General features: G+C 52.2%; 2 protein-coding genes across 2 annotated transcripts; one reads left to right on the top strand and one right to left on the bottom strand.

The window, feature by feature from the left end:
• Nucleotides 1-1,350: 1,350 nt before the first annotated feature.
• USH1G (USH1 protein network component sans) lies at nucleotides 1,351-10,432 on the bottom strand. Its single transcript, XM_009279654.1, has 2 exons — nucleotides 10,269-10,432; nucleotides 1,351-2,596 (listed from the first exon to the last, which is right to left on the bottom strand). Exons 1-2 carry the CDS (start codon nucleotides 10,430-10,432, stop codon nucleotides 1,351-1,353), a joined length of 1,410 nt encoding a protein of 469 aa, XP_009277929.1.
• Nucleotides 10,433-14,353: 3,921 nt separating this feature from the next.
• On the top strand, nucleotides 14,354-19,544 carry OTOP2 (otopetrin 2). The gene is made up of 6 exons (XM_009279653.1): nucleotides 14,354-14,759; nucleotides 15,245-15,381; nucleotides 16,046-16,104; nucleotides 16,772-16,905; nucleotides 17,364-18,253; nucleotides 19,374-19,544. Exons 1-6 carry the CDS (start codon nucleotides 14,354-14,356, stop codon nucleotides 19,542-19,544), a joined length of 1,797 nt encoding a protein of 598 aa, XP_009277928.1.
• Nucleotides 19,545-26,108: the final 6,564 nt, after the last annotated feature.

The following is a 26,108-nucleotide window of genomic DNA, read 5'->3' as shown; positions in this document are numbered from 1 at the left end:
AGGCACGCTGGGCACCTGCTGGCAAAAGTCAGGGCTGGCACGTCTCAAGCTGAACAGCCCCAAACCACAGTAACCAAAACTCCCTTCCAAAAACACAGCATCAAACACTGTACCAAAGCAGCCAAGAACCAGGAGAGAGGCCAGGACCCCCCACCCCCCTGCTCCACCAGCCCAAACCCCAAATCAACCACTTGCTCAGGAAAGAATAGGTGTAATTATTTATTTTGGGTCCCTTTGAAAATACCATCACATATCTCCTTCTGTTCATGGCTTCGTGTGGTCCCTCAGCCCGTGACGGCACAGTGTCCTAGCCAGCCGGGCAGCACACTTGTTCCTCCAGAAAGCAGGTGACCATTGTCCCTTCAAGGTTGGCAGGTCGGAGCTGCCTTCCGATCTCAGCAGTCGTCCCTCCGTAGCAGGTACCGCCTGGGAGCATCGCACAGACAGGGAGCAGAGCGAGGGAGCCGGAGGGCAGTCCAGAGGGACTGGTGGGGATGGCTGTAGCTTTCACCTGCCCCAGGAAGAGAGTCTCTGGCTTGTGTTTTCTGGCAACTTAGAACTGGGTTTGTTTCTCGATCGTTAAAAAAAAATAAAATAAAATAAAATGATGATGATGCTGCTATCTGAAAGGGGAAGAGAAAAATGTATCAGCACCCTGAGGACCCAGGACTGAGCTGTACCGAAAGCCTGTAAAAACAGCAAGAAGCACACAGATATTTGAGGGCTGGGAAGCTCGAACAATACAGTGGATTGGGGTGTCAGTGGATGTGACAGTGGGGAGACCCACACTAGTGCCTTCCCTTCACCTCTATGGCAGGCACGCGGTCCTTCGAACCAAACCAACCAAACCCTGGAAACACCATAAAACAGCAACAACTCCAACCCAGATATGCAGTCTCCAAAGGTCTGAGTAAGATCTCAAGCATTTGGGGAAGGATTCCCAATGCCACTGGGCACGGCCGTCAGCCTGCTCCCACCGGGAATTGCGGTTGATTTCCTAATGCCTTCAAAAGGTGAAGAGTCAAGACAAGCCTGAGTGTGGTTGAAAATCCCAGTTACAGGGACTCAGAAGAATCAGACCACAGTGCAGTCTGCGTTCATATAGGTTATGAAACAAAACAAAGGCTTCACGTCCTGCTCAGCCACATTAGGGCTGTTGAGTAATGAACTAACGCTATTGCCACCTCTCCGAACTCTCATCGTTTCCACATGAGCAGGAATTTGCCCACACACAGAAGCACTGAGGTTACCTGGACTCCTACTCTTCCAAGTGGGTTGAAAACAAGACCTTACATTATCCACATCTCCACCTGCTGAAGGGTTTGATCGCTCAGAGGCCCCATCTCCTACTTACAGTTCAGTGTCCACAATGACATCTGGCTTCTCCAGAGTTTGCCGTCTCCTCTGGATGGCATCCACAATCTTTTTCCTGGGGCCCAATGGGATATTGATGCTCTTCAGGTCATTGTCTGAACATAGCATGAGGGCCTCCAAGTCGATCTTTTCCTTCTTCAAGATGGAGATGAACTCAAACATGTGCAGGGAAGCCAGAAAAGTCTCCAGGGGGCTGGTGTCTGGTTCGTCATCGTCATCTAAGCCCAGCTCCACCTCGTCCCAGGGTAGCTCCTCCACGTTCCTCTCCTGCAGGCTGTTGGCACTGCCAATGCTATCGTTGAGACTTGGCGAGCGCTGCAGGCGGCTCCGCAGTTTGACACCTACCCCATCTGCGTTGTCTTCACCCAGCATGCCAGCGTCCTCCCGGCCGATCCCAAAAAGCCCACTGCTGACGTAGTTGCGCCGGAACACCATGGTGCCCAGCCCGGGGCGGTTGAACAAGGAGTCGTGGCCAGAGTCAGTGCTGACCTCTGAGTGGGCCGAGTCCATGTGCAAGCCCGGGTCACTTATGGCACGGGAGACAGTGTCTTCATCCATGAGGAACATGTCTCTGATATTACGCCGAGTCCATTCCTTGGGGCTGGCGTATGTGCCCTGCTTCACAAACATGACATCATTCCCCAGCTGCAGACCAGACAGAGACCGCACGCTTTTCCTCCCATCCTCGTAGATCTTGAACGTCCCATCCACCTGCTTCTTCTTCTCTAGCTTCTTTTGTATTTTCGTCTTTCCCTTGGCTGTGCCATGAATGGTGGCTTGTGAGTATGGCAGGGAAGTCACCATAGACATGTGTTGGAACTTCTTGCTTAAGGTGCTACTCGAATAGCTGGAGAAGCTCATGGTATCTGAATTATCTGACATCTCCTTTCTGTACCGTTTCTCCATCCGTTCGTGGTGCTTCTTCTGCAGCTTCACGCAGTCCTTAATCCTCCGCTCCGCATCCCGAAAGGCCTTGTCCTTCAGTTTGCTCACCAGCTTGGGGTTGAGGCTGCTCTGCTTGGCAGCAATAGAGTCCAGGTATCGCACACACTCCATGTGCCCCTTCATGGCTGCCATGTCCAGCGGGGTGTGGTAGTCATTGTCCAGGCACCAGATGTTGGCCCCAAAAGAGATGAGGAAGGAAAGGCAGTTCAGGTGGCCGTTGGCTGCTGCCAGGTGGAGAGGGGTGTTCCCCCAGATGTCACATTTGTCTGGATCGCCCCTAGACAGCAAGAAAAACAATGACTTAGCACGCAAGCATGGCTGGCAGACTCTACTGAGATATTCCCAGTTGTACAGGGGCCAATCAGCACCATGAACTGTTGCCTCCTCAAAATATGAAGCTACATGTCTCCAGCCCTAACAGCTTAATTTTAAGGGGGTCTTCTGGAGGGGCGTACCGCTGACATGGAATCACATGCCTGACACTCAAGTCTGTGATCATTCCCGTGACTTGAATTTAGCTTTCAGGAGACAACATTCCTGCATCAAACTGAGTTTTGGAGGGACTAAAGCTAGATTCTGAATAGCCCAGAACTGAGATATGGAGCTGATTCTAGCTCAGCTTGTTACAAAATTTCAACTCTCAAGCATCCTATTAAATGCTAGTCAGATTCGATCTTCAGATCTTGGTTTCATTCAGATTCCATGGAGTGATATCCCAAAATACCTCTCCATACACCATATCCTGTGTGGGACACCATGTGTTCCCACCATGATGGTAGCACCACCATGAAACGGCCATCCTCAGCATTGGTTCTGAAACCCACCAGCTGCTGCACCTTCCCACCCTCCTGTTCATTGGTGCCTGGGGGAATTCGGGGCACAAGAGGGCACGTAGTCAGTAGATAATAAGAGCAAAGTTGCTGGCATTGGCCTCGGGGCTGGGGTTTTGTGGGGGTTTTTGCTGTACCACGCTTGGTTTCGATTGCATGGCTTGAAGCACATTGGTATTAGCACATCCTGAGAATCCAGTTTCAGAGAAAGTGGAGATTAGGTTTCTGCACTCCTCAAGAGCTGGACACTCGACTAATGCCATTAGCATCTCTTCTCACACCGTGCTCGGCCCTACCACAGCAAGCCTCTGACGGGGCACAACCACTTGCCCACATCTCCTGCCTCCCGTGACGGGATGGACACAAACCTAGGACTGAAGGGAAGTCCGTCCTCCTGACATTCCTCTGTATTTATGATCTGCTGAAACAAGAGATAGTTCACACCCCTGCTGGCACCAGCCTTCGCCCGAGCGCGTGTGCTAATAATATGCAGCCAGCAGCAGTATCTGTCAACAAGGCGCTCTCCCTTCACGCACATGGATAAGGCAAAGCCTTTTATTAAGGCTGTGCAGCTCTACCACCCTCAAGAGCAATTCCCCATGGGCAGCAGGGCTCTGGCAGAGCTCTGGCTCAGCACAGCTCCTGCCTGTTTCCGCACCACCCTTTCAATGAGCTCTAGAGGAACTGAGCACTGTGCCTCCGCCACGAGGACCCCAGCTCCAAGCCTTGGTGACAGTAGGAGTCCGGAAGGCGAATGCACACTTCAGGCCTCCAGCCTGCGTTACTTTACTCCTTGCTGCTTTAGGACCTGTGTTGACAAGAGCTCGGAGCAGCAGAGCCCAGAACCCTCTCCCAAATCCCACATGCTCTGTGCCTGTCTCACTTGAAAGAGTCTGAAAACTACTTCAGAGAAAGAACACGGAGATCACAGGAGCTGAGGGACTTCTTTCCCCTGCTAGCTTCGCACCTCTATCACTAGCACCCATACACAAGACCCTGTAGCAGCCTCATCCAGCACATTCCCCCACCCATACCGCAGGCGGGCTCCCTGCTGCCCGCTCTGGACGTTGCTGTTCAGGGAACGGCGGAGCCAGAGCAGAGCCACCCGGCCGGCGTGATGTCTAATTCACAATCCGCAGGCTTTGCCGACATCTCAGCTATGTAACACTGAAGGGAAACGATTCTGCAAAAGGCAGAAGCAATAAATACAGCATCCAGAGGTTAAGCTGGAGATTATTTGGACCCAGAGCATGTGCTTCCTGGCTGTATTCCCCAAGAGCCGCTACGAGGTCCACTCAGCTTTCCCCTTGTGGGAGCATCAGCAGTTGCTCTCCACCATACACATATTTTCACAAAACTTGTAGAAACTTAGTAACTACAACCTTGAGCCTGCTGGCAAATTCAGCAAGAGTTAGTCAAAAGGCTCAAAATTGTGTAAGGGCCAAAAAGACCCACAAAAACTGCAGGACTTCTGTATCCAGAGCCTTCAACATCTCTCACAGAAGCACAGAAAGGCTTCAAAGATGGGTGCTAGGGAGGAGAAGGGCAGGAGATCACAGGACTGAGGAGCCACGAAGCCAGCAGAAGGAGAGGAGGAAGCTGCCGGTACTCTGGCAATGCCGAGTTTCCAGGAGCAGTAACTCCCCAGCCCTCGCCTCTACCCTCATAGTGACATGTCCAGGCTGGGAAATTCATGGGGAGGATAAATATTTGATGAATTGCAAGAGAGGAGTAAATTATTGATGGAGCTAGATTAAAGAGCCAGTGAAACTGGAACTGCCGGCGCTGGCGGTGGGACTCCAGCGTGTGAAGGGTTGGTTGTTTGTTTACGTGTGCTCTGAATGGGCACATGTGTGCCCGACATGCGCGGGCAGAGGAGCCAGGGTACTATGAGGGTCCCAACATGTACGTGGACTCATGATTTGGGCAATGACTTAGCGGTGGACTCACCAGAAACAATCTTGCTCCCCAAGCCGAGTGTATGGATGCTCGATCCATAAAGTACATCTCAGAGCCCATTCTCATGTCTGTCTGGTTTGGGTGGCAAAGAGCAAAGCCAGGGAGGTCTTGGGGCTTCATATTTGAAGGTCTACTTTCCTCATGCTTTTTACCACCTCAGAGAATAAGCGAGGGGAAAGAGCATCAAAACCAGCTTTCCCTGGACATTTCCACTGTCTAGAAACAAGAGTATTAGAGCAAAGTTAGATCTCTAGGTCCCTTTGCCCTGTAAATGTCTGCCACAGCCACTAAAACTGTACCAGAAGGGAAGAAGAATGGCAACTTGCGAAGTAGAGGTGTTTGATCCACCACAGATAATAAACATGAGGCCCTCCCTCTGGCAGGTGTCTGTCCGAGCAAAACTTCACCTCCAGGGCGCTGCATGCGAGGAGATGCTGACTGCAGGGTCCACTAAGTGGGAACGTATTTTAATAACAGGTGTGAAGTGCAGCACTTCTCAACTTCAAAGCGTTTTCGAGTGCTGAGTCAACTCCTGTAATAATCATTATTAAAAACGCTGTTAATTGAGCCCCTTAGGTGGATGTGTGCATCTCCTGAGTCATTGTGTTTGCACCGTGACATGCACACTCACCCCCTTCCTGCTGGTTTTTCCCCTCCACTTCTCCCATAGGATCCCAATTAGCCAGGGAATCCAGCGGCACTTACATACGTCCTTCCCTGGCCGCACGTGTGAAGTGCCTCTGATAGCAATGGGCTGGCTCACCCCCTGGCTCATGGGTGTGCGTGAAGGACCGGGCCCTCGGACCAGGAGCCGGCTGGGTGCAGAGTATCTCTGGCTCCCATAAAACATTTTTGGATATAGGAAGAGGAAAAAAATCATTTGTGGCTTGAGGGAAAAAACCCACCAGCTTCAGCATAGCCAGTCAGGGCAATGATCCAAGCAAAACCTAGAAATGAGCAGAAAAGATGAGTTTTTGGACCCACAGCAGAGCCTTGGGTCCCATATCCCGAGCTTTGCCCAGGTGGTGGCAGGTCAAGGATTCAGCTTTTCTCCAAGTTCAGATCCCCCAAAATCCAGCACAGATGCTGTAGGTGAGGTTCATCTCAGGGCCCTCTGCCTCTTGTACCAGCAAAAAGCTAGGCTAGCAGTTATTGTCACTGGTGATTATTAATGCTGGCTGTACTGTGGTAGTGCCTAGGGGCACGTCTACCAGCTCAGCACTTCGCCGTGCCCAGATCTCACTGACTCCAAGCAGCCAACTCAGGTGCCGGAAGCGACGAAGCTGCGCCAGCGCTCCACCCTGCTCCTTCACCTTCCCAGCAGGTCATCGCCCAGGGGAAGGTCCCCACCAACACGGCCACGCTGCTCCTGGCACCCACGTGGCCGTCAGCCCTGTGGCGTGCAGAGGATGCACATCACCTTCACGTGCCTTGCTGCAACCTCTGCTGCAACCCTGCCCCAGCCGGGGTGACGTGACTGCCTCGAGCGGCCTGGCTGATGTCAGGAGCCATCTTGTCCCCTCCAACCCACTGCTGAGCCACTCGCACCCCTCTGCCATTAACATCCAAAGCATCCATGACCCCCATTTTTGTAAGAAGGGAAACTGAGGCACACCTCTGCAAAGAAACGCTGGGTGACAAAGCTGACTGTGGACCCGTCTAGCAGAAAGACACATCCTCACCTCTCCTGTGGTCCACTCCAAGGCAAGAAAGTCCTGGCCGTTCCCAGCCGAAACCCCCAGACCCATGGTTAACTGGAGCTGGACTGACGCCTGCCACTGCCACAGCAGTTCGTAACGAACCACGATGAAGAATTACTGCTTCTGAAAAGCTGCAATACTAAATGCCAGTTAGCCTGCCTTTTCCCAGCCATCACGTTAATTGAGTTTGCTTCCCTCGCTGGAGCTCAGCCAGGAGGAAGAAAAAGGCTTTTTGTGTTGCAAACAAGAAGGATGAGCCACTGCTGATCCCTCCATCCCAAACCCTCTCTCCATCCCCATGCAAAGGTGGCACAGAAGCACAGCCACATCACTGGCTGTTATGGACAGAGCAATAAGCCTGCTTCGTTACCCCTTCTGTGCGAGTTGAGACGATGAGCTTTCCTCAAGGATCCCCCAAGGCATTTAGTGTACTTTCTTTCCCCCTCCCCATTTCAGCCCTACACCACAATCTGCTGAACACACAGGCGTATGAATGAGGCTCCTTCACTGACGACGGAGGCTAGATAATCCTAAGTGACCATCAGCCTGGCCTGCAGCAGGGCACGACGATCAGAGCCGTGACTGTTGCCCCTAGCAGCCCCCCTCCCTCGCTGTGCTGCTCGGCACAGCCCTGCTTTCTCAGGGTGCCTCTGGCCAGCCTCGCTAGGACGTTTCGTAACAGCCTGGCCCCAGCGCTCAATCTCCTGGCTTGTCTGGGCACCAGTACCACCACCCAGCACTGGCAAGGAGGATTCAGTGTTTCTTGCTGCCCCAAGACTCCCCCATCACCCCCTGTGCCTTGGCATCCCCCTGCAACCCAGTCGGAGGCTAACCAGCCTCTCCCACCAGACCCTGACGCTGCCTCCCACCCCATCCCTGCCGGGAGCCAGCCCAGCCCCGAAGCCTCCACTCCCCCAGGCACTGCTCCATGCTGCGGTCCCACACTCTCCTGCCTCGCAGTGCAGGGCTCTCCATGGCAAAGGAGGAATATTTTGACAGCAGAGGCCAGAGAGAAATGCCCTGACATTTTGGGACACTCAGGGGTCCTCCCTCTTGCCTCCCAATTGTTACAGTGCAGATGTAATAGTAACATATCCAACACAGAATTGTTTCATCTCTGAGCAAGACTTAAATACCGTTGCACGTCATCCTAAGCACTAGCAGAAAATTACAGGGTCTGCCCCCGGACTCTCCTGGGTCCCGAATGGTTTCCCCTCCCTGTCACCCCTGTCCCCAGGCTGGGGCTTTCCTGCCTCTCGCAGACCCAAAGCCGGCTCCAGGGAGCAGAGGCGCGTCTGCCTCCGCACCGAGCTGAGCGGCAGGGCGAGGAGGCTTCGCTGGTCTCTGCGTGGTCCTGGGCGAGGATCTGACACACGGAGATGAATGCTCAGATGTAAACGCATCCTGCAGCCCCACAGACACACACTTTGCTCCACCATCCATCACATAAAGGGCACTGGGCTTTTGCCAGGCTATTTTCCCTGTCAGGAACAAATGTATATTAGGCTGTTAAACAGCAGCCAAGCTGCACTTGGACATGATTGAGGACCTTTTAATCCGTGGGGCCCCTCCATGGAAAAGCAGCCCTTGAGCTTTGTGGAGAGGCAGAAACTGCTGGCTTGGATGCATGGATCAGCAGGGCGGGCAGCGGTGCTGCGGCGTGTCCTGCGATGGAGGTGGGCAATATAAGGAGATATAATGATATAGAGAGATAAAGTCAGTCTGAAAGGCCCATGCCATGGATGAACGCCCCACAGCATGGCCCTTTCAGACTGACTTTTTGGCCATCAAAGGGTCTTTGGAACCATTTCTAACTTCGGGGTCTCGTCCCCAGAGCTCCTGCCCTTGTCTCTCTGGCCTTGGGTGGTGATTCCCCTCCCGGCAGGAGCTCAGAGCAGGTTTCTGCTGGGCACAGTCTCTCCTGGGAATTACACAGTAAGTCACACAGCCCCCACCCAGGGAAGCATCACGGGGCTCTCAGCCCAGGTGCATCTCGGGAGGCACCACTCAGAGCGATGTCTTGCTTTCTCCCCTCCAGACTCCGAAATCATCTTTTCCTGAGCACACTCCTATTGTGCCAGGCACTCAAGGACTTTTCAAAGTGACTCTGTACACAGCATTTCTAACCCCAGGATCTGAAAAGAAAATGTTTTACAATGGAAGGACATCAATATGTGGGGCAGCTCTGCCTGTAAATACAGCCGGCCAGGGCCAGGGGAGCCGGCTGAAGGTTTTGCATAAGCAGACCAGAGTATCAGGAGATGCTGAGGGCCCAGGAACAGGCACAGCGGAGACTTGGCCGATGGGCTACGAGAGCTGCAAACGTAGCCCAGGGTGGACACAGAAAATCCCTGCTTAGGAGCTGACAGCCCCACCGAGCCCTGACCCAATGTGGAGCAGCAAAGCCCTTCCAAGGAGGCATGATGTACATCCAAGGCTGCCGACGCCAGCACTATTCCTCAATATTAGGAAGAAATAAATCAAAATCAGCAGCACCACCAATCTCTCAGCACAAGGCAGAGGCCACCCCACCTTGGATGCCTTTAGATGAGGTGCTCAGAGAAGCAACTGGAGTGGGAAGGAAGCACTGGGACGTGCTCCTTCGGGAGGTTGGTAAGAACAGGAGAGCCACGTACTGCTCAGGAAGGAACTAGGTATGGCAGCTCTTGCCTTAGCACAGACCTTCTCGTATGGTTCCCCCAACACCAAGATGTAGAGCCCTCCAGCCTGACAAGCCCCCTCAATCCCACACCCTTCTCCCCACCACATCCATGCTTACAGAGCCAGAGACCTTCAGATTTGGCAGCCCAGGGTGCGGGACCGAGGGACACATCAGCATTGAGCAGCCCCCACAGGGGAGACTGGGCTTAAAGAAATCTGCTCTTGGGGAACCTGCTCCTTAATTTCTTGGGCTCCAGGTGCACGACAGGCTGCCCAGGGGTCACATATTCAGACCTCATTTTGGATAAAACAGAGAAGTGTCACCTACTGCCAGCTGGCACTGCACACATCCCTCTATGCAAGCATTTCTTGGGACAGAGGGATCTGTTATTCTCTCCCTTATTTAAAAGGGCTCTTTTTCGTGGCAGTGACCCGATGTGCTACACTTCAGCTCTGCCTGTCTTTACAGGACCTGACTGCAAAAGCACTTGCAGGGGTGCAGGGGGGCACCCGTGGTGCAAGCAGGGTTTGGGGCTGGAGCAGAGTCACAGGTTGGTTATAGGGTCAGAGGAGCTGGGAAAACACAAAGCAGTTATCAGGAGCATTGGATTAGACTCAAAGCACTGCAAGGAGAGAAAAATAACAGAGGGGAGGACTGAGGGTGGTGGTGTTATGGACAGAAGCCATCATTTTGTGGGGCACCTGCACCCACGCTGACCTGTGAGCAGGGAAGGGGGAAAGATGGGCTCCAAGCTGCTCTGTCCCCCAGGGCCAGCACCGTGCATTCGCCAACACTCACCCTCTGCTGACAATGAGGCGCAAGGCATCCAGGTTGCCGTGGTAGGCGGCCCATAGGGTCGGGGTCATGCCATCCTCGTCCGGTGAGTTCAGGTCCTTCTTGGTGGCTTCCTTCAGGAGGTCGAGGTAGCCATCCCGGGCTGCTCGGTGGTACTGGTCGTTCATGGTGTGGAGTGGTCCCTGGGCGAGTGCATGGGTGCCCAGGGGGGCTCAGAGGATGGGCATGGACGTGGGGAAGGGGAAGCTGCCAGGAGGGCCCAGCTCGCCTCGCACAGCGCTGCCGTACCAGGACACCTGAGAAGTCCTGGCCGGGGAGGCAGGAGTTCCTCCAAGCCCAGCCAGCCAGGCTCTCCAGCGCTTCCCCTGGGTCCTAAGCATCCTCCAGCCTTGACGGCTCCTCACAACAAACCTTTCACGCACCAGCTCCACCGCACATTAAAAGCTCCAATTAAGCAGCCTTGCTGCGTTGGGCTCAGCCAAGCGTTGGGGACACAGGGTCACGAAGCAAGAGCTCACTGGGGTCTACATGTCCCCTAAGCGGAGCAGGCTGCCAGAAAGGCTCAGGGGCCATATCCTGCCTGATACCCCTGCCTGCCCCTTGCTGTAGCCACCCCATCTCGAGTGAGGACCAGCAGAGCCCCAGGACAGAGCCGCAGGAGGAAGTGTGGACCGATGAAGCGTGAGCCCCGCTGCCTCCGCTCGCAGCCCCATCAGAGCAGGGCAGCAGCAGGGACCTGCAGGGATGCTCCTGCTCTGTGCAGAGACAGCCAAGAGCAGTTCGGTGACTTCCCTGATTTCACAGCAACACCAGGGCTGTTCACAGCTCAGCTTTTCCTGGTTAAAAAAACCCAGGAAATATATAAATATCCCTAGTGTCACTAGGAAGACAACAGCAGACCCAGTCACCACCCCGTCCCCCCACTACCCTGCCTGTGCCCACAGGACTCTGCTTTCTAAGGAATCACACAACAAACTGCACAACGGGAATCTGTGATAACCCAAATCTGTGATAACTCACACAGGCTGGAAAAATTCCCTTCGTCACCGCCTCTCCCTCTTTAGAGACCAAAAAACCCCCAAAGCCAAACCCGCTCCTGTCTGTGGCTCAGTACTTCTACCATGACGTGCACGAGGGGCAGTGTCTGGCCTGCAGCGTCTTTTATGCTGACACAGAATTTCTGGCTGCGGTGAGCCCTGCGGAGAGCTGGATGGCCCCAGGCAATGCCTCCAGCACAGGATTCCCGGCCCCGGGCACCCTCTGCCAAGAGGCAGAGCCGAGCCTGGACGTGACCAAAGCACGTGGCTGTCACAGCGTATTGCGCCCAATGGTGAATCGTATCCCTTGGGACACGCTGTCACAGAGGAGGAATTTCCTGCTCCTCGCTTGTGCGTTTTGCCTATCGTGTCCCGGCTCTGGGGATGGAGATCTCTAGGGCTGGACCCCGCGTCTACCACCATGGCCCTGGGACAGCACAGCCACAGGGCAGATGGGGTCTGGAGAGGGGAAAGGTAGACCCAGCAGATGGGTGAGAAAGGGGGAAAAGAGTGGAAAAATGAGGAAAGACTGGAAGACAGCAGCAGAGAGGGCTGGAAGGTAATGAGCAGAGAGGAGGAAAAACAGAGAGAAACGCAGCTTATTTTTGTAAGCAAAAAAATGCCCCAAGACAGCAGCGTGGCCCTAAAGCAGTCCCAGGTGCACCCACACAAGCTGCAGTGATTAATCCCTGGGTGACTGACACAGAGTCACTGTCCTGGCTGCCTGGGGACACCTGTAAGTGTGTGCTTGCCACCAGAGGGAGGGTCCGCTCCCCGCACGGTTTGCTCACATCGGCAGATTCAGACTCACCCGCTCTGCTTCCCTGGGCGAGTCCTGACGGGATGTACTAAACATCGAGGTATTTGGCGCTGGAATCCTTCAAGGTGAAAAGCAGCATAGTAACGTCTGCAATTCATTACCGAGGTTATTTAATGATTCCTGTATTATTTCTAATTAAGATTGTTATGCTGTACAGTGGCTCCCCGGGGGGGACTGGGAGCATTGCCCAAGGCAGTAAATGCTCTTTGCTCTGTTGCTGGCTGTTAAGGACAAAAGAGGGAGGATAAATCAGTGCATTTAGCCCAGGGGGACTCTGAACCTCTGGCCTCTGCAAAACATCACCATTATCAGCTCAGATTCACCGCACGGGGGGGGGGCCTGGGCTTCCCCTGGGAAAGGCTACAGACTGAGAAAACATCAACCACTCACCCCAAAGAGGAACACCTAAGGATCAGCAGAGGCCAGGCAGGGCAGATCCAGTACTGCTTGTGGCAGCCGGCTGGTGGCAGCACGGGAAAGACACATGAAGGTCCCTCTGGGCTGCAGAGTAGATCCTGAGCTCTCCTTCACCATCCCACGTAGTTCAGTTTGATGCTGTCCCTGTAGTGCTGCAAGAAGGAGCACAGTGGTGAGCAGGCGGGAATGGGACTGAGAAATGCACAGCAAACTGCCCCATCTCTGTGCTTGCCCCAGAGGAGGCGAGCGGCAGGGACATCTCCAAAAGAGGCATCCTCATGAAGGAATAAAACTTGTCCCCATCCACTCAGAACTGCCCTGGGTCCCCCTATCTCCTCCACCAAAATATAACAGCTAGGGTGAAAGAGATCTTGAGCAAAAGCTCTCTCCTCGCCTGGCAAATGCTTGAATCCCACCTGCGCCATGGTTTGTAACGGCTTCTTTCTCCTTGGAAGGAGAGAAGTTAAGCTCCTGAGAGCCAGAGAAAAGTGATCCCTCCCTAAACAGCCAAAGGCAGTGCCTCAGCAAAGGGGAACATGGATTCCAGTCCCCAAATCCTGCCCGGTTCTAGTACTAAAGCTTCCTCGTTGACACCATGGGTTTGATTGAGCTGCCCCTGGCACTGAATAGATACATATGCAAATTTCTTCCTTTTCCTCAAAAACATTCCAGGAGTAGAGCATACTGATGGGAATAGTACAGGGTGAGGCACAATATTTACTGTGCTCAGTTAACCAGAAAGCCAAGCCCAAAATCATCAGCAAAGACAAGTTCATCACCTAAACCATCTTCTCTCAAGGGAAGAGATCTCATGCCTGCAGGTAGACGGGTTTGATGGGGTGGCTTTGCTCCATGGTGACCGTGACCCTGCGACCGAGCGATCGGTGCCATGCTTAGCAGTGTTGTCATCTCATGCCCTCCCCGGGTAAATAACCCTTATCTCCTCATCTCTCTCCTGCTTCCCCAAAATCAGCTATTGCACAAAATGGATCACATGACTTTCTCTGAGAAGCCCATGAAGCACTGCTGTCAGCTCCAGACATGGTATAAATCACAGAGACATCCCAACGGGTACAAATTATTTGGCTGACCAAGCTGCAGCAACGAGGAAACTTCTCCGACAGCCTGGCAAGACCAGAGATTTGGATTCCAGGAAGCAAAACAGGTTGGTGGAATGGCTTTGTTTGACTAGTTAATTTGCTTTGTTTCAGGCTTTTCATTGAGAATCAATGAAGTCCCAAGCTTGGCACAGGCAAGGGGCTTTAGAGGGAGTGACAGCGGAAATAGCTCACATCCTTCTTGCAGGGACTGGTATGAACCGTGATGTGCTGTTCCAAAGACTACCAGGGCTTTCTTACCTTTCAGTGACGTGTTCCTCAGCCAGGAAGTATGACATTTTCTCGGAATCTTTAGTGGTTGACATTTAGAATTCAACCACATTGGCTGTTTGCCCCAGGATATTTGATCCTGTGAGTGCCTTTCTGGTGCTTTTGCGATATCTTGCATCAATCAACACCTAAACGTTGTGTGACAAATTAGGTATGCTTTGCTAAACTGACCTGGGATCTCCCCAAGCAAAAGTATCTTAAGCAAGATCACAGCCTTCAGGGAACCAGAAGAGAAAGGTTGAAAATGAGCTCATCCCTCTTTTTGCACTCCTTGTCTCAGCCTTCCCCGTTCCTCTGATACGTCCTCTCCTCATCACATGTCCTGCTTTGGTCCAGCCCTGGACTATTCAAAATGAAGTGACGCCTCTCATTCATGGGGCTCTCCTCCCAACAGCGTTAACCCCCAGCTAAGGCATTAGCTGAACCATGACCGAAGAGCCCGTGCGGAAGGACAGCGAGATCAGACACCCCAACTCCAGCATGGGCTGCGGACACAAGGATGACAAAGCCAGCCTGCCTTCAAGCCAGATAGTGTCTTTCAGCCACCAGCCTCATCAGCCCCCCTCCACTCCTGCCTCCAAGGAAGTGTGGAAAAAGGGCGGCCGCATGTTCTCCATCCTGCTGGCTGTGCACTTAGCCCTGCTGGCCTGCACGCTGGTGAGCAGCGGGGCTTTTGAGAAGATTGCTGTGCATGATTATGATGTCTTCTTCCTACTGACTGTCATGATGCTGATAGTCATCATATGGATCATCTTCTACCTCGCCGGCACCTCCCGCTGCCCAGATGCCATCCTCTGCAAAGACTCCCACGCTGGGCCCATCTGGCTGAGAGGTAGGAGCTCTCGAAGGGCTAGGGCTGGAGGTGAGATGCAGGGTGGACAGTTCATGGGGGCATCAGTTATTACAAGGGAAACAGCAACAATCTGGGGCACAGTCTCTTCCTCCTATGCTGGGGCACGGCACCATGCCCTGTTTCAGAAGGTTAGCTCCTAGTCCCTCCACTGGTTTCACTGCCAGCTCTCCCTTTATCCGCAAGGGCTCTTGGTGCTTTACACCAGGTTCCTTCCCAGCCTTGCCATTGCTCTTGCAAGAGCTGTTAGCCCCAGTCAGAGTACAGGGTTGATTGAAAATCCCTTCCAGCCAAAATTATTGTATGGTTCTGTTGGTGCCAAGATAATTTGGGTGCTGGGAGAGGAAAAACAGAGGTATAAGCAAAGCCTCCCCATGGCAATAGTTCCTCTTCTTCCTCTCATCTATCCGCATTAGCCTACACGTGCATACATCTGTCCAACCACAGATATTTTGGTTCCTCAACAGGAGGCCTGATCCTATTTGCCATTTTCAGCCTTGTCATGGATGTGTTCAAAATAGGATATTACTCGAGCTTCTACAGCTGCCTGTCTGCAATCAAAATAATCTACCCCATTGTGCAAGCAATATTCGTGGTTGTCCAGGTGAGATGGTTGTGCTCTGTCTCAGGGAAGGTTAGAGAGACAGAGCCACCAGTGGAAGGAGCTCTTATCTCATGCATGGACATAGTTCAACTTCCCCTGCAGCAAATGCAAGTGGCTTAACCCAGCCCCCACCCAGCCCACATCTTCTCCCTCCAACCACGACAACTTCCAGCTGCGGCAACTCACTTTAAGGCATTGATTTAAACTTGTTCCCATCCTGTGACATTTTGGCTTATGCCAGGATGGCTTGTCACAAACTCTAAACAGCCCACATCCAGCCAGATCTCCTTTCCCGTGAAGAACAGAGAGGCAGGAGGACAGTCAGGGCAGGGACTGCCTTGCAGTTTGAAGTCCTACACAAAGGACCACCTGCTCTAGGACAATACCAAGGAGGGAAGAGGTCAGATAGGGACAATTCAGACAGGAACAGGGGCTGGCCATGAGCAGAGCAATGGCAGTGGGACAGGGCAGGAGGAGCAAATAAAGAACAGACCACATCCAGCAAAGGGCCGGGATTAAGGGCTAGTAGGCTGGGCCCAGATGGACCCAAGAGAAAGAGGCTCCAGCTTGCTCTCTGCTGAGCAGGGGGATCCCTACTTCAGAATGATGTGATCTGCTTTCTTGCTTTGTTGGAAATAACAACTTCTTTTCTTGCCCCTGCCAGACGTACTTCCTGTGGATCTCTGCCAAAGACTGCGTCCACGTACACCTGAACGTTACCAGGTGAGCACTGCTGCTCTTTGAATCCCACCGGCCCAGAAGGCCTGGGCCACCGCAAACCCGCTGCCCTCTCTCACACAGCTAAGATGCAGCAAGGGGATAATCCCATCTCCCTTAATGCTGGCCAAAACTAAACCTGCTCAGTCTCCAGCTAGCCTTAGATCCCAGCTCAAGCAGCTGAGGTTCATGACCTGAGGATCTAGCAGGGTTGGGATTCAATTCAAGAATACAAGCATTACTCAAAGCAGATTAGTATTAAATAAATAATTAGCATTAAATAAAATGATTCATAGCTGACTTTTGCTTCCCTGGGGAAGACAACAATGCAGTTGGCAAGCCTCAGGCTAAAACAAGATCTTGTCCACTTTTGCAAGACTGGATCTACTGGAGACCAATCCAGACCTATTGATCTATTCACTATTGAGAAGCTCTTCCAAAACCAACAAGAGGAATCAGGCCTTGCTAATTCTAATGAGCATGGACAAAAAACAGGAAGAGAGCGAAAGCAGCAAAGCAAGGGCCAGGATTTCTAGCCTTGACCACTAGAGTCCTTGCACCACTTCAAGGCAGCTCCCACAGTCCCCCTGAGCGCATGCACATCTATAACATGGATGGGAGCAGCGTGGCCTAGAGCCATTGCTTTAATCTCATGAACCTTCTCCTTCTGCAGGTGCGGCTTGATGCTAACACTGACTACAAACTTAGCAGTGTGGATGTCAGCAGTGACAGATGAGTCTGTTCACAAAGCACATTCAAAGTTGAAGAAGAATGTGACAGAGGAAATCTTCAGATGGCTCCTGAAAGGTAATCTGCCCATTTTTGAAGCTATCTGGTCCAGGGAGGGAGCCCATGAGATAGAAATTGTTCTGCAAGTCAGGTTTTATCCCTTTTCAGAAGGCCTATCTAGAGCTGAAGGTTCCTTTAACAGAGCTGCTATGTTAAAAGCCAGGTCTTAATGTTCATTTCTTAACCTGTATCACAGAGCAGTCAGAAAGGTGGAAGGCCCTGTACAAACGGGATGGGAATAAAGAAGGGAAGGGAAGGGAAAAGAGAGGTTTAACCCACCACCTAACTTCTTCAGAAAGAACACGAGCACCAGAAAGCTGAGGTTGAAGTGTCCTTGTTTTCAAAGCGGTCACGTATTCTTGTGTCTTTGGTCTTGTTTTTCACTGACCCTAAGTGTCCAGTTCTTCAGGGCTGCAAACAAGTGCTGGCTCCTTGTTTTAATACCACTGCATCTACGTGTTTTTATCTTGTTTCAGCGGGAATGAGAAGTAGCTCAGCCGAAGAATGCAATTGCAACAGCCAAATCTGCCAGATCTTCAAGAACGGCTATTTTTGGCTGTACCCCTTTAACATTGAGTACAGTCTCTTTGCCTCTGCCATGGTCTATGTCATGTGGAAGAATGTTGGACGCTTCATAGACCACCACTCCCACCACATTCACCACCTGAAGTTCAGGCTCTTCCGAAGGACCTTCTTTGTAGGCATTGTGTTGGGCCTCATCATTCTGGTGAGTGGTTTGGGAGTCCTTATTCTTTATGAGGTGCAGGTAAATTCCAGCACTGAATCCAGCAAGAAGAGCCAAGCACTCACCATGTACTACATCTTCAACATTGTTTGTCTCGGCCTGATGTCTCTTGTCTGCATTGGTGGCTCTGTCATCTACCGGTTTGACAAGAGAGACATGGATCGGCACAAGAACCCAACCAGGACCCTGGACGTGGCCCTGCTGATGGGTGCAGCCTTGGGGCAGTACGCTATTTCTTACTACTCCATTGTGGCCATTGTAGCCAGCACACCAAGGGACGCTATCAGCGCACTCAACCTCACCTATGCCCTCCTAATGATTGCTCAGCACACCTTCCAGAACATCTTCATTATCGAAGGCCTTCATCGGCAACCCCCCAAGGAAGACCACAAGCACGATTCTCACCAGAAGGACCTCTATGGACTCACCTTTGTCAACATCAATGCAGTGTCCCTCCGGGTGCCCGACAGTGGCAGCACCTTGGCCCCTAGCACTGCCTCTGGCACCGAAGCCATCCATCCTTCTGACCTTGTGCGGTCCCTCACCGCCCCCAAGAAGATGAACTGGAGGAGGAAGTTCTTAAGGGAGATCTCCATGTTCCTCCTGCTGAGCAATATCATAGTGAGTACATGCAGAGAGGAGAGTTTGTCAGGGTGGGGGAGAGGGAAGCAAGCACAAGGGAGAAATGACTGTGAAGGAAAGGATGCGGCCCATGCAAAAACAGTCCTTTCTGTGCCTCCGCTATACAGAGAGCACACTTACTTATATTTGTATGTGCAGAGAGCTGTATTCCCTTGTCACTTAGAAGAGCAACTGCCCTGGAGTTAAGACATTTTAGGCTACGCCAATAGACCTGTCACTTATCACTAGAATATCAGACAATAAAATCGGTGGGTACAAGAGAAGAATTAGCTTCAGTATTTTTATTGGGTGTTAGCAGACATGTAGAATAGCTTATTAAAAGCAATAAAATACATTAAACCCTTCCCTTACACCCCCAAAGAAAGGACGTAGAGTGACAAATACCTGGTGGTGAAGTCAGGGTTTTCTTGAGAAATGGCAGCATGTCTCTTCTCAAAACCCACGGCCTAGGAGCCCAACGCTGATCCCAGTTGCTGTGAGGAGAAACTGGTCACTGACAACTTCAGTTGGGGCTTCCACTTTCATGAGCAGGCAGGGGACCGCAGTTCCCTGCACAAGAAAAGTAGGATTACAGCTGTGCCTCCAAAGCAGCCAAGCACATATTATGTCTCTGGAGAACCTCCAAATCCCCAGCTAGCCAGTCACATCATGTCCTCAAACTGATTTTACACATAAGCTCGCAGAGAATGAGCTGACAACCCCCATGCAACCAGACATGCATGCTGGCTGGGCTTCTGAGCAAAACGTACACAACCGAGCCTGGGGGAGACCAAGCTGCTGCCAGCTCAGCCCTAACCATGCTTGCTCCATCCAAAGAGTTCAAACAGGCCAGGTTCATGCTAACACACAACATGCTCAAGTTCTTCCCCTGGTGAGTGCTTCAGCACTTGGTTCAAGCCTGTCTCTGAGCATGAATTGAAACTGGGCTTAGGGTACAACACTATATCATACTTTATCTTAATGTAAACACAGGCTCCTGGCACAGGTCCCATGCTCAGAAGGTCACTCTTTTCCCACCTCTCGGTCGCTGTGATTGCAAGTGCTTGCTGTACCACACAGCTTTCTCACTGCAACGTTATTCTCCTGTTTCTTCAAACAGCTCTGGATCATGCCAGCATTTGGTGCCCGGCCCCAGTTTGACAATGACACAGAACTGAACTTCTATGGCGATTCCATGTGGCCGGCCATCGTGGACATTTGCCTGCCCTTTGGGATCTTCTACCGAATGCATGCAGTGGCCAGTTTGCTGGAGGTCTACATCATGTCCTAAAGAACTCTCTCGCAAGGAAAATGAAATCCTCCTCAACCAATCCACCTTCTTCCTACCCCAGGGCTGGGAGACTGCCCAGATGTCCCGAGGGGTCCCCAGCACTGCCTGAATCATGTCCCCTTGCAGTGTTGGGGCATTTATGAACCGCCAGTGACGATCATCCAAACATAGTCCAGATTTTATTTTTGCTACTTGTGTGTGGATGTGCATGTGTGTGTCTGAAGCTCTTAAAGCTTAAAAGAAAAAAGATAAAAAAAGGAAGGTGTCCAGAGTAGGATCATGGTAATGACCCTTGATTCATGCAGAGACTCACCTTCCTTCTTAAAAGCCTGTTCACTCCATGCCACTGACGTACTCTCCAGCAGGTGCTCGGCACCCTTGGACAGTCAGTGCCTGCCTGCACACAGAGACCCAGTGGGTGCGAGGGGCTAATGCAGGCGTGGAAGGCAAAGAAAGGGAAACCACTTCAACTTCTGGTACGGCCAGTCGGAAATCACTCCCCTGCAGAGATGTGAAAAGCAAACCAGTGATCACCAAAGGCTTTGGGAAACATTTTAATCTTCCTTCTCTGTATTGCCCGTTTATATTGGCCCTCTTGACCCTTCCCCGTATCAGCCCCTGCTGTTTTCCTTCCTCTCCAGGGAGGCATCACTGCTGCCGAGTGGGTTTGCTCACTGCAGCCTCCTCTTCCCGAGAGGTGAGTCGTTTCTACAGGAGAGCTGTGCATGGGGTCTGGGGCTGGCCCTGATACAGGATTGCTCCAAGCACACTTTTTTTCCCCAGTTTTCCTGAATCAGGGCTCAAGAACCATAAAGATCATATGGGCAATACAGTCTGGGGAACGATAAAGAGATTTGTTTTTCTTTTTTCTTTTTTTTTTAATAGATAATGGGGTTTTTTAATACATGAACATTTTTGTATGCAAAGTTATTTATTGATTTTCACTGTAACACTGAACTCCTGAAGGGACCTCCTGTGCCCTGCGACACAGAAATCAATCCAATGCCACGGCCAATTTGATCTCCCATGCCCTGAAGGGATGCTTGCACGGCACCCTCAAGCCTGTGCATGCTTTGAGGCTGTGAGTGCAGCCCCAGCACCCAGGCAGCCCCAGGGCATGTAGCAGTGGGGCCCCGACACAGGTTTCTAGGTGCCTGCAGCTCTCCACGAACCACTGTATGATTGACGGGGCCTTCAGAGCAGGACTCCTGGGCTGTAGGAAGTAGAAATGGGCCCCTCTGCTGTACCCAGAGTCCAAGCGGAGCCTCAGAAAGCCCGTGCTGCCAGGCTGGGAGAGTGCATGCCAAAATGGCACAGCTGAGATTTGTCTGTACCCTGACACATCAGGGTTTATTGTTCCAATAAAGAACACTGCAAAGGTGGCAGAAATCATCAAGCCTTTTCCTACGGACATGTGTGCATCCACCAAAGAAAAAAAAAATAAAATAAATGGAAATCACAATACTTGAAATCGAGTGATGCGATTGTCCACCCAACGGCCCAGGCTGCCAGCCCAGGCTCACGCGCTTCGAATCACCTTTCCCTGCCAAACCTAGATCACCAAACCAGAAGGGACCGGTGCCTCTGGCTGGTCTGACACCAGCCTGCCTGCCAGCAGCCTTTTTCTGAGGCAGGTAGAAGATGGGGTAAACCCTGATTTCCCCTGCCCCCGGAGGACTGCACTGATCCAGCACCTCTGGGGTGGGTCAATCCTTCCCTTCCCGAGCCTGGGAGCAGGGAGGCAGCCTCTCCCAGCCCCATCAACCTGGCAAAGGCCTGGCTCTATTTCTCCCATTGATCTGGTAAAGATACAATCTCTCCCTATAAACCTTACCTTTCATAAAACAAAAGCCTTATTAATTTTAACTGCAGGAGCCACAGATTAAGTCAGAAGAGAGACGCAAACAGTGCACAGACGTCAGTCTTACGTACACCCCTACTCATTGTTTTAGCCCAAGCTGCTGAGCTCGGACAGGGGCAGAAAACACTTTTAATCACCTACTCTGTTCCTGGGGGCACATCGGGCTTTCCTCCTACGCACTCTTGCTGGTGCCTGGTCCCAGGTTCCCAGGGCTGGGCACACCTAGCCAGGCAGGGCAGAGTTTGAACTGTTCTTCTGTTCTGGACAGAGACCATAGGGGCACTTCTGGGGCTAAATAAACTCAGGATGGGTGCAAGAACCCCACGACAGCCCAAGCAGCACTGATACAGGCAATAATCCCAAATCAACCTCCCCAGGGTGCTGAGTGAGCAGGAACCACAACATCCAACCACAAGCCATCACTTTGGGATAAACCAAAACGCTCTGGGGACACTTCAAGCTCTGCAAGGACCCCTTGCTAACCTGAGGCGTCTCCAGGCTGCAAGTGCAGGGACAGCAGGGGTTTCCAGCCAAGGGCTGTGTTGTTCTTCTGCCCCCCAGCCACATACACGCATCTTGGGAGAGGCAGCAGATAGGGAAACGGCCATCAGTGAACCCTATCTATATACCCAAGAAAGGAGACAGAGGGAAAGTGAGCACCCACGAGTCCAAAAAGCAAAAAAACGCAAAAACCCAAACCCTAAGAAAACTCCACTGTAAACATGGGCCCTGCTGTGTGCTCAAGGATTGTCTACTAGAAGGTATCAGCTCATGGTCAGTTAATGTGCAAAGGGATGATCTCCAAGGCTGATGGAGATCAGCCAAACATCTCTGGGCAACTCCTCAGCGCAGCCAGCATCCCTGGGGTGTCACCCAAACCCGGGTGCACCCCCGGAGCAGGCGCTGCCGCATCCTAGTTACATGGATCCATGCCCTTCCCTGGGACTCTGCGCTGCCAGGCAATGCAGCCAACTGATGCTGGCTGCTCCATCACTACCCCTTCACTATGGGCCCGGGACACACCTCCTCACAGCTCAGTTAAAGAGGGGGACTTCTCTCCCTGATGGAGAGTTTTATGGAAGGGGAGAACACCCCAAATACAGAGTACCTGAGTAACGTGAAGGGGTCCCGCTTGGTCCTTTGCACACACGTCCTCGTGACAGATCCCTGCAGAAAAGCACTGCTGTTAGCACCATCTTCCACACCTGGAAGGAGGGAAACTGAGGCACAGGAGCTGGGTGAACAGAAAGCCTGTATCAGAGCAGAGAACGAGGCTAGGCCTCAAGGCCACCGGCAGCATGCTGCTGACTGCTCCTGCCATTGCATCTATTATGGCGCAGAGATCAGGTCCGCATTAGGGGATGCGGAACGGGGACAACAATGTGCCTCGCGGTGACTGTTTAAATGGCAGCCGTTGCAAATGAACAGCTACAGGAAAGCAAAGGGTTTTCCTGGGGCGCTCACATCTTGCCAGGGGCTTCCAGTCTTGCTGGCTTTGGTATAAAGTCCACCTTGGCCTGCCAGGGAGCTGAGGACCTGCTGTGCCACAGGGGTTTGGTGGGAGCACTGAAGCCCACTGATAAAAATCACTCATCAAGGGATGCCAGGGTTAAGAGTCCAGCTCTGGCTGAGCTCAAAGATCTGCAGATCCAGCCCCAGGACTTTAGCCACTTCATGAGTGCCGAAAAGGTCCTGATCCAGACCCTGGCCTGAGGCACGTGGTGCCAGAGCCAGCAAGGGCGAGCAGCAAGAAGGGGAAGAGCCGAAGAGCAGGAAATCAGAAATCACTGCTCAGAAAAAAGCACGGAAGGCCATAACCAAGGCCAGAACTAAGTCATCATCCCACCGCTACCAGGGTTTTGCATCCCTCCTCTGCTTCTTAATCATCTGTTATTTGAGGGCGAGTTTCGTTTTATTAGGGGGAAAAAAAAAAATAAGCCTTTTATCTGGGTGATTTGCTCTGAGGTGTGTCAGAGACAGGGGGGAATCCAAGTTAATTATTATCGTCAATGCAGCAGCTGGGAAGTGGATGCATTGAGGAGGTCACAAGGCTGGAGACGAGGGATGGATTTGCAGCACAAGGCAAGGCGCAGTCTGTGAGCAGGACTGGCTCCAGGGTATGCTGGGAGCCAGGGCTGGAGGTGGTGGTGGAGGAGGCACTTCCCAGCGACCAAGGCAGTGGTCCTTGCCAGCAAGGAGCAACTCAACGCCGGCAGGAGGTCGAAGCAATCTGCACCGAGGGCCAGCAAGGAAAATACAGGGCCATGCTTCACAAGTGGAGCCAGCACATACCCACGGAGCCCATCCGCTCCTGCAGCGAGGGGATGGAGCTGGGGCGGTGCAGCACAGCTCACCCTCGTCCACGTTGGTGAGGCTGCTCTTTGCAGTCACCCTCAAAAGGCACTCACTCACCAGCCCCACGGAAGACGTCACCAGCGCGGTTATCGGCAGAGAAGGAAGGGTGTGGGCCAGCCAAGGAGTCGTGAGTCGCACGGCGTTCCTCAGGCAGCCTTTGGGCAAACACGGCAGCTGGGCACAAACCTCCTTCCTCCCCAGGTCCTGTTTACAGATCCGCTTGGCCCAGCCTGGGTGTTATTACTGCTAAGTGCACAGATAACGCCATTAATAAGCACACTGCTGATAGCAGAGGGGCAAACATCACTCCTAACGTTTAGCAGCTTTCTCTCAACCTCTGAGTAAAGGCAGCTTCTCCAGGGCAGAGCCAGGCAGTGATTTATGTGATCGATCCAGTTCAACTCATCCTCTCCCTTCCTACCCCTCAACTGCAGGTTTGCTTACTTAATGACTTGGTTAAACTTGTGTCAATACATTCAAGTTAAACAGCTGCTCTTCAACATAAAGGTGAAATTAGGAGGATTAACCAGTCTCCCAGGGCTTTACAACTCCTTTGGGATCAACCTCAGCTCCAAAGCCAGGAGAGGGCAAGTCAGGCTAGGAAGGATGCCTCATCTTTGCAGCTCAGATGCACAGTGCCATTGGCAAAACCACTGGGGCACAGCAGGCCCCAGCATTTTATTTCAGGCCCATCTTTAAATGAAGAACCTCCAGTTTCAATCAAACTTATTTACCCCAGGATACATTCAGACTCCTGGCCTCCATTTCCCAGTTCTGCAGTCAACCCAATTCAGGACCATATACACTGAAAAACAGCCAGGTTTTTAATGTCTTACACGTAAATCATTGGCTTTGTTCAACAAAGAGGCCACCAAATAGCTCTTGGGAGATCCCAGTTCCCTGCTAAGCTCTAGAACGGGGTCTGGAGAAGAGCCAGGAACCCAAAGGAGAGCCCGATTGCACTCAGGGGATCCCAGGGCAACAACGCAAGGAGGAAGGACACGGTCCTCTGAGCAGGCTGGAGATGCTGATGCTTTCGGGGAAGAACAAATTCTGTTTGGAGCAGAACAAATCTAGCCATGGGTAGTCATGAAAACCTGCCCAGATCAGAGCATCCGGGCTTCACTACAGCAGTGCAAGGTTTTGGTCAGACATTAAACATGTCCATTTTGCTGGCAGACATTAAACACAATGGCTGCACCGGCGCACACTGGGTGTTCTTGCCCAGGAGCAATGGGCCCTTTTCACTCTTGTTTCCCGTCCCTTTCATCACATCCCCACACATGATAGCCTGTGCTCCCTCACACACTCCTACCCCTAATCAGCTTCTTGGGAAGTGTTTCATGGCTCTGAACTCCCAACTCATGTGTTTGCCAGCTGCAAGAACCCCAGAGCTTGAGGGTTCATCCTGGGACACACAGACAACTCCTCTCCTTCCATGGAGAGGTCCATCCTCTCCTGATGGACCCTCTGGGCTCATGAGCTCAGCCAGGAATGCCAAAACCCCATTGCCAGCCACAAAACCAGGGGGATCAGCTCACCACAGCGTCCCAAGACAGAAATCAGTTTGCCCTGCAACAGGAAAGGGAACAGGGACAGCACAGCTTGGACCTAGAGCATCCCTGACCCCGCATGGCTGAGCCTGTGGGGTTTGCACACGAGGGTCTGGCTCTGAAGTCAGCAGTAACAGGTTGTAGCTATCACCCCACACAAAGAAGCGACCTCTCTGCCAGAAGCGCATCAAATAGGCGTAGTCCCTGCACCTAGGCTAGACTGCGAGTTTTGCCTTTTGAGTCAGTTTGTGTATCCGTGCCCTGGATAAAGGCACAAAGTAACGACGTGCTTGAGAAAAAAAAAAAAATCTTAGGATCTACCTAAAAACAAGGGAGTAGGGAACTCAAGTGGATTTTATCCAAAGCAGTGTGGATAAGTGGCTAAGCACTCCCAGCACAAGGCTGTGCCAGGAGATTAGCTCTACACTCGCCTGAGCCATGGCACAAATTAGTCACCGCAGCTTGTGGTTTTACCAGTTGGCACATCCTGTGCCGAGGCCGCTGACATGGGGCAATCCAGCAGGTGCATAAAGGAGCTGATCCCCATTGGCTGCCCTTGGCAGAGCCGGGAGCTTCTCGCTGAGTAATTAAGGTAATGACAATAATAGACCCAAAGTAAACAAGGTGGAAAAAAAATTTAAAAAATCAATTGGCTGGGAGCAGAGGCCACATTCAGTGGGGAGCAGTGCTGACGGCTTCTGCCTGCACCTTGGTCCGTTGGAGACTCACATGCATCCTGGTGGCACTCCAATGAGTGGTTTTAAACATCGGCTGTAACGGAGGCTGCACCGGCAG

Source organism: Aptenodytes forsteri, unplaced genomic scaffold (assembly GCF_000699145.1).
Source record: "Aptenodytes forsteri isolate BGI_AS27 unplaced genomic scaffold, ASM69914v1 Scaffold563, whole genome shotgun sequence".
Taxonomy (NCBI): domain Eukaryota; kingdom Metazoa; phylum Chordata; class Aves; order Sphenisciformes; family Spheniscidae; genus Aptenodytes; species Aptenodytes forsteri.
The sequence above is the reverse complement of the archived record's forward strand: the minus strand, read 5'-3'. Positions and strand labels throughout refer to the sequence as shown.

What these genes read in the sequence shown, in the direction of transcription:
- USH1G (XM_009279654.1), bottom strand. Translation starts at nt 10,432, where the DNA reads ATGAACGACCAGTACCACCGAGCAGCCCGGGATGGCTACCTCGACCTC. An exon ending in CGCCTCATTGTCAGCAGAGG is followed by an intron (nt 2,597 to 10,268) that starts GTGAGTGTTGGC and finishes CTTGCTGTCTAG; the next exon opens with GGGCGATCCAGACAAATGTG.
- OTOP2 (XM_009279653.1), top strand. Translation starts at nt 14,354, where the DNA reads ATGACCGAAGAGCCCGTGCGGAAGGACAGCGAGATCAGACACCCCAAC. An exon ending in TGGGCCCATCTGGCTGAGAG is followed by an intron (nt 14,760 to 15,244) that starts GTAGGAGCTCTC and finishes GTTCCTCAACAG; the next exon opens with GAGGCCTGATCCTATTTGCC. An exon ending in GTACACCTGAACGTTACCAG is followed by an intron (nt 16,105 to 16,771) that starts GTGAGCACTGCT and finishes CTCCTTCTGCAG; the next exon opens with GTGCGGCTTGATGCTAACAC.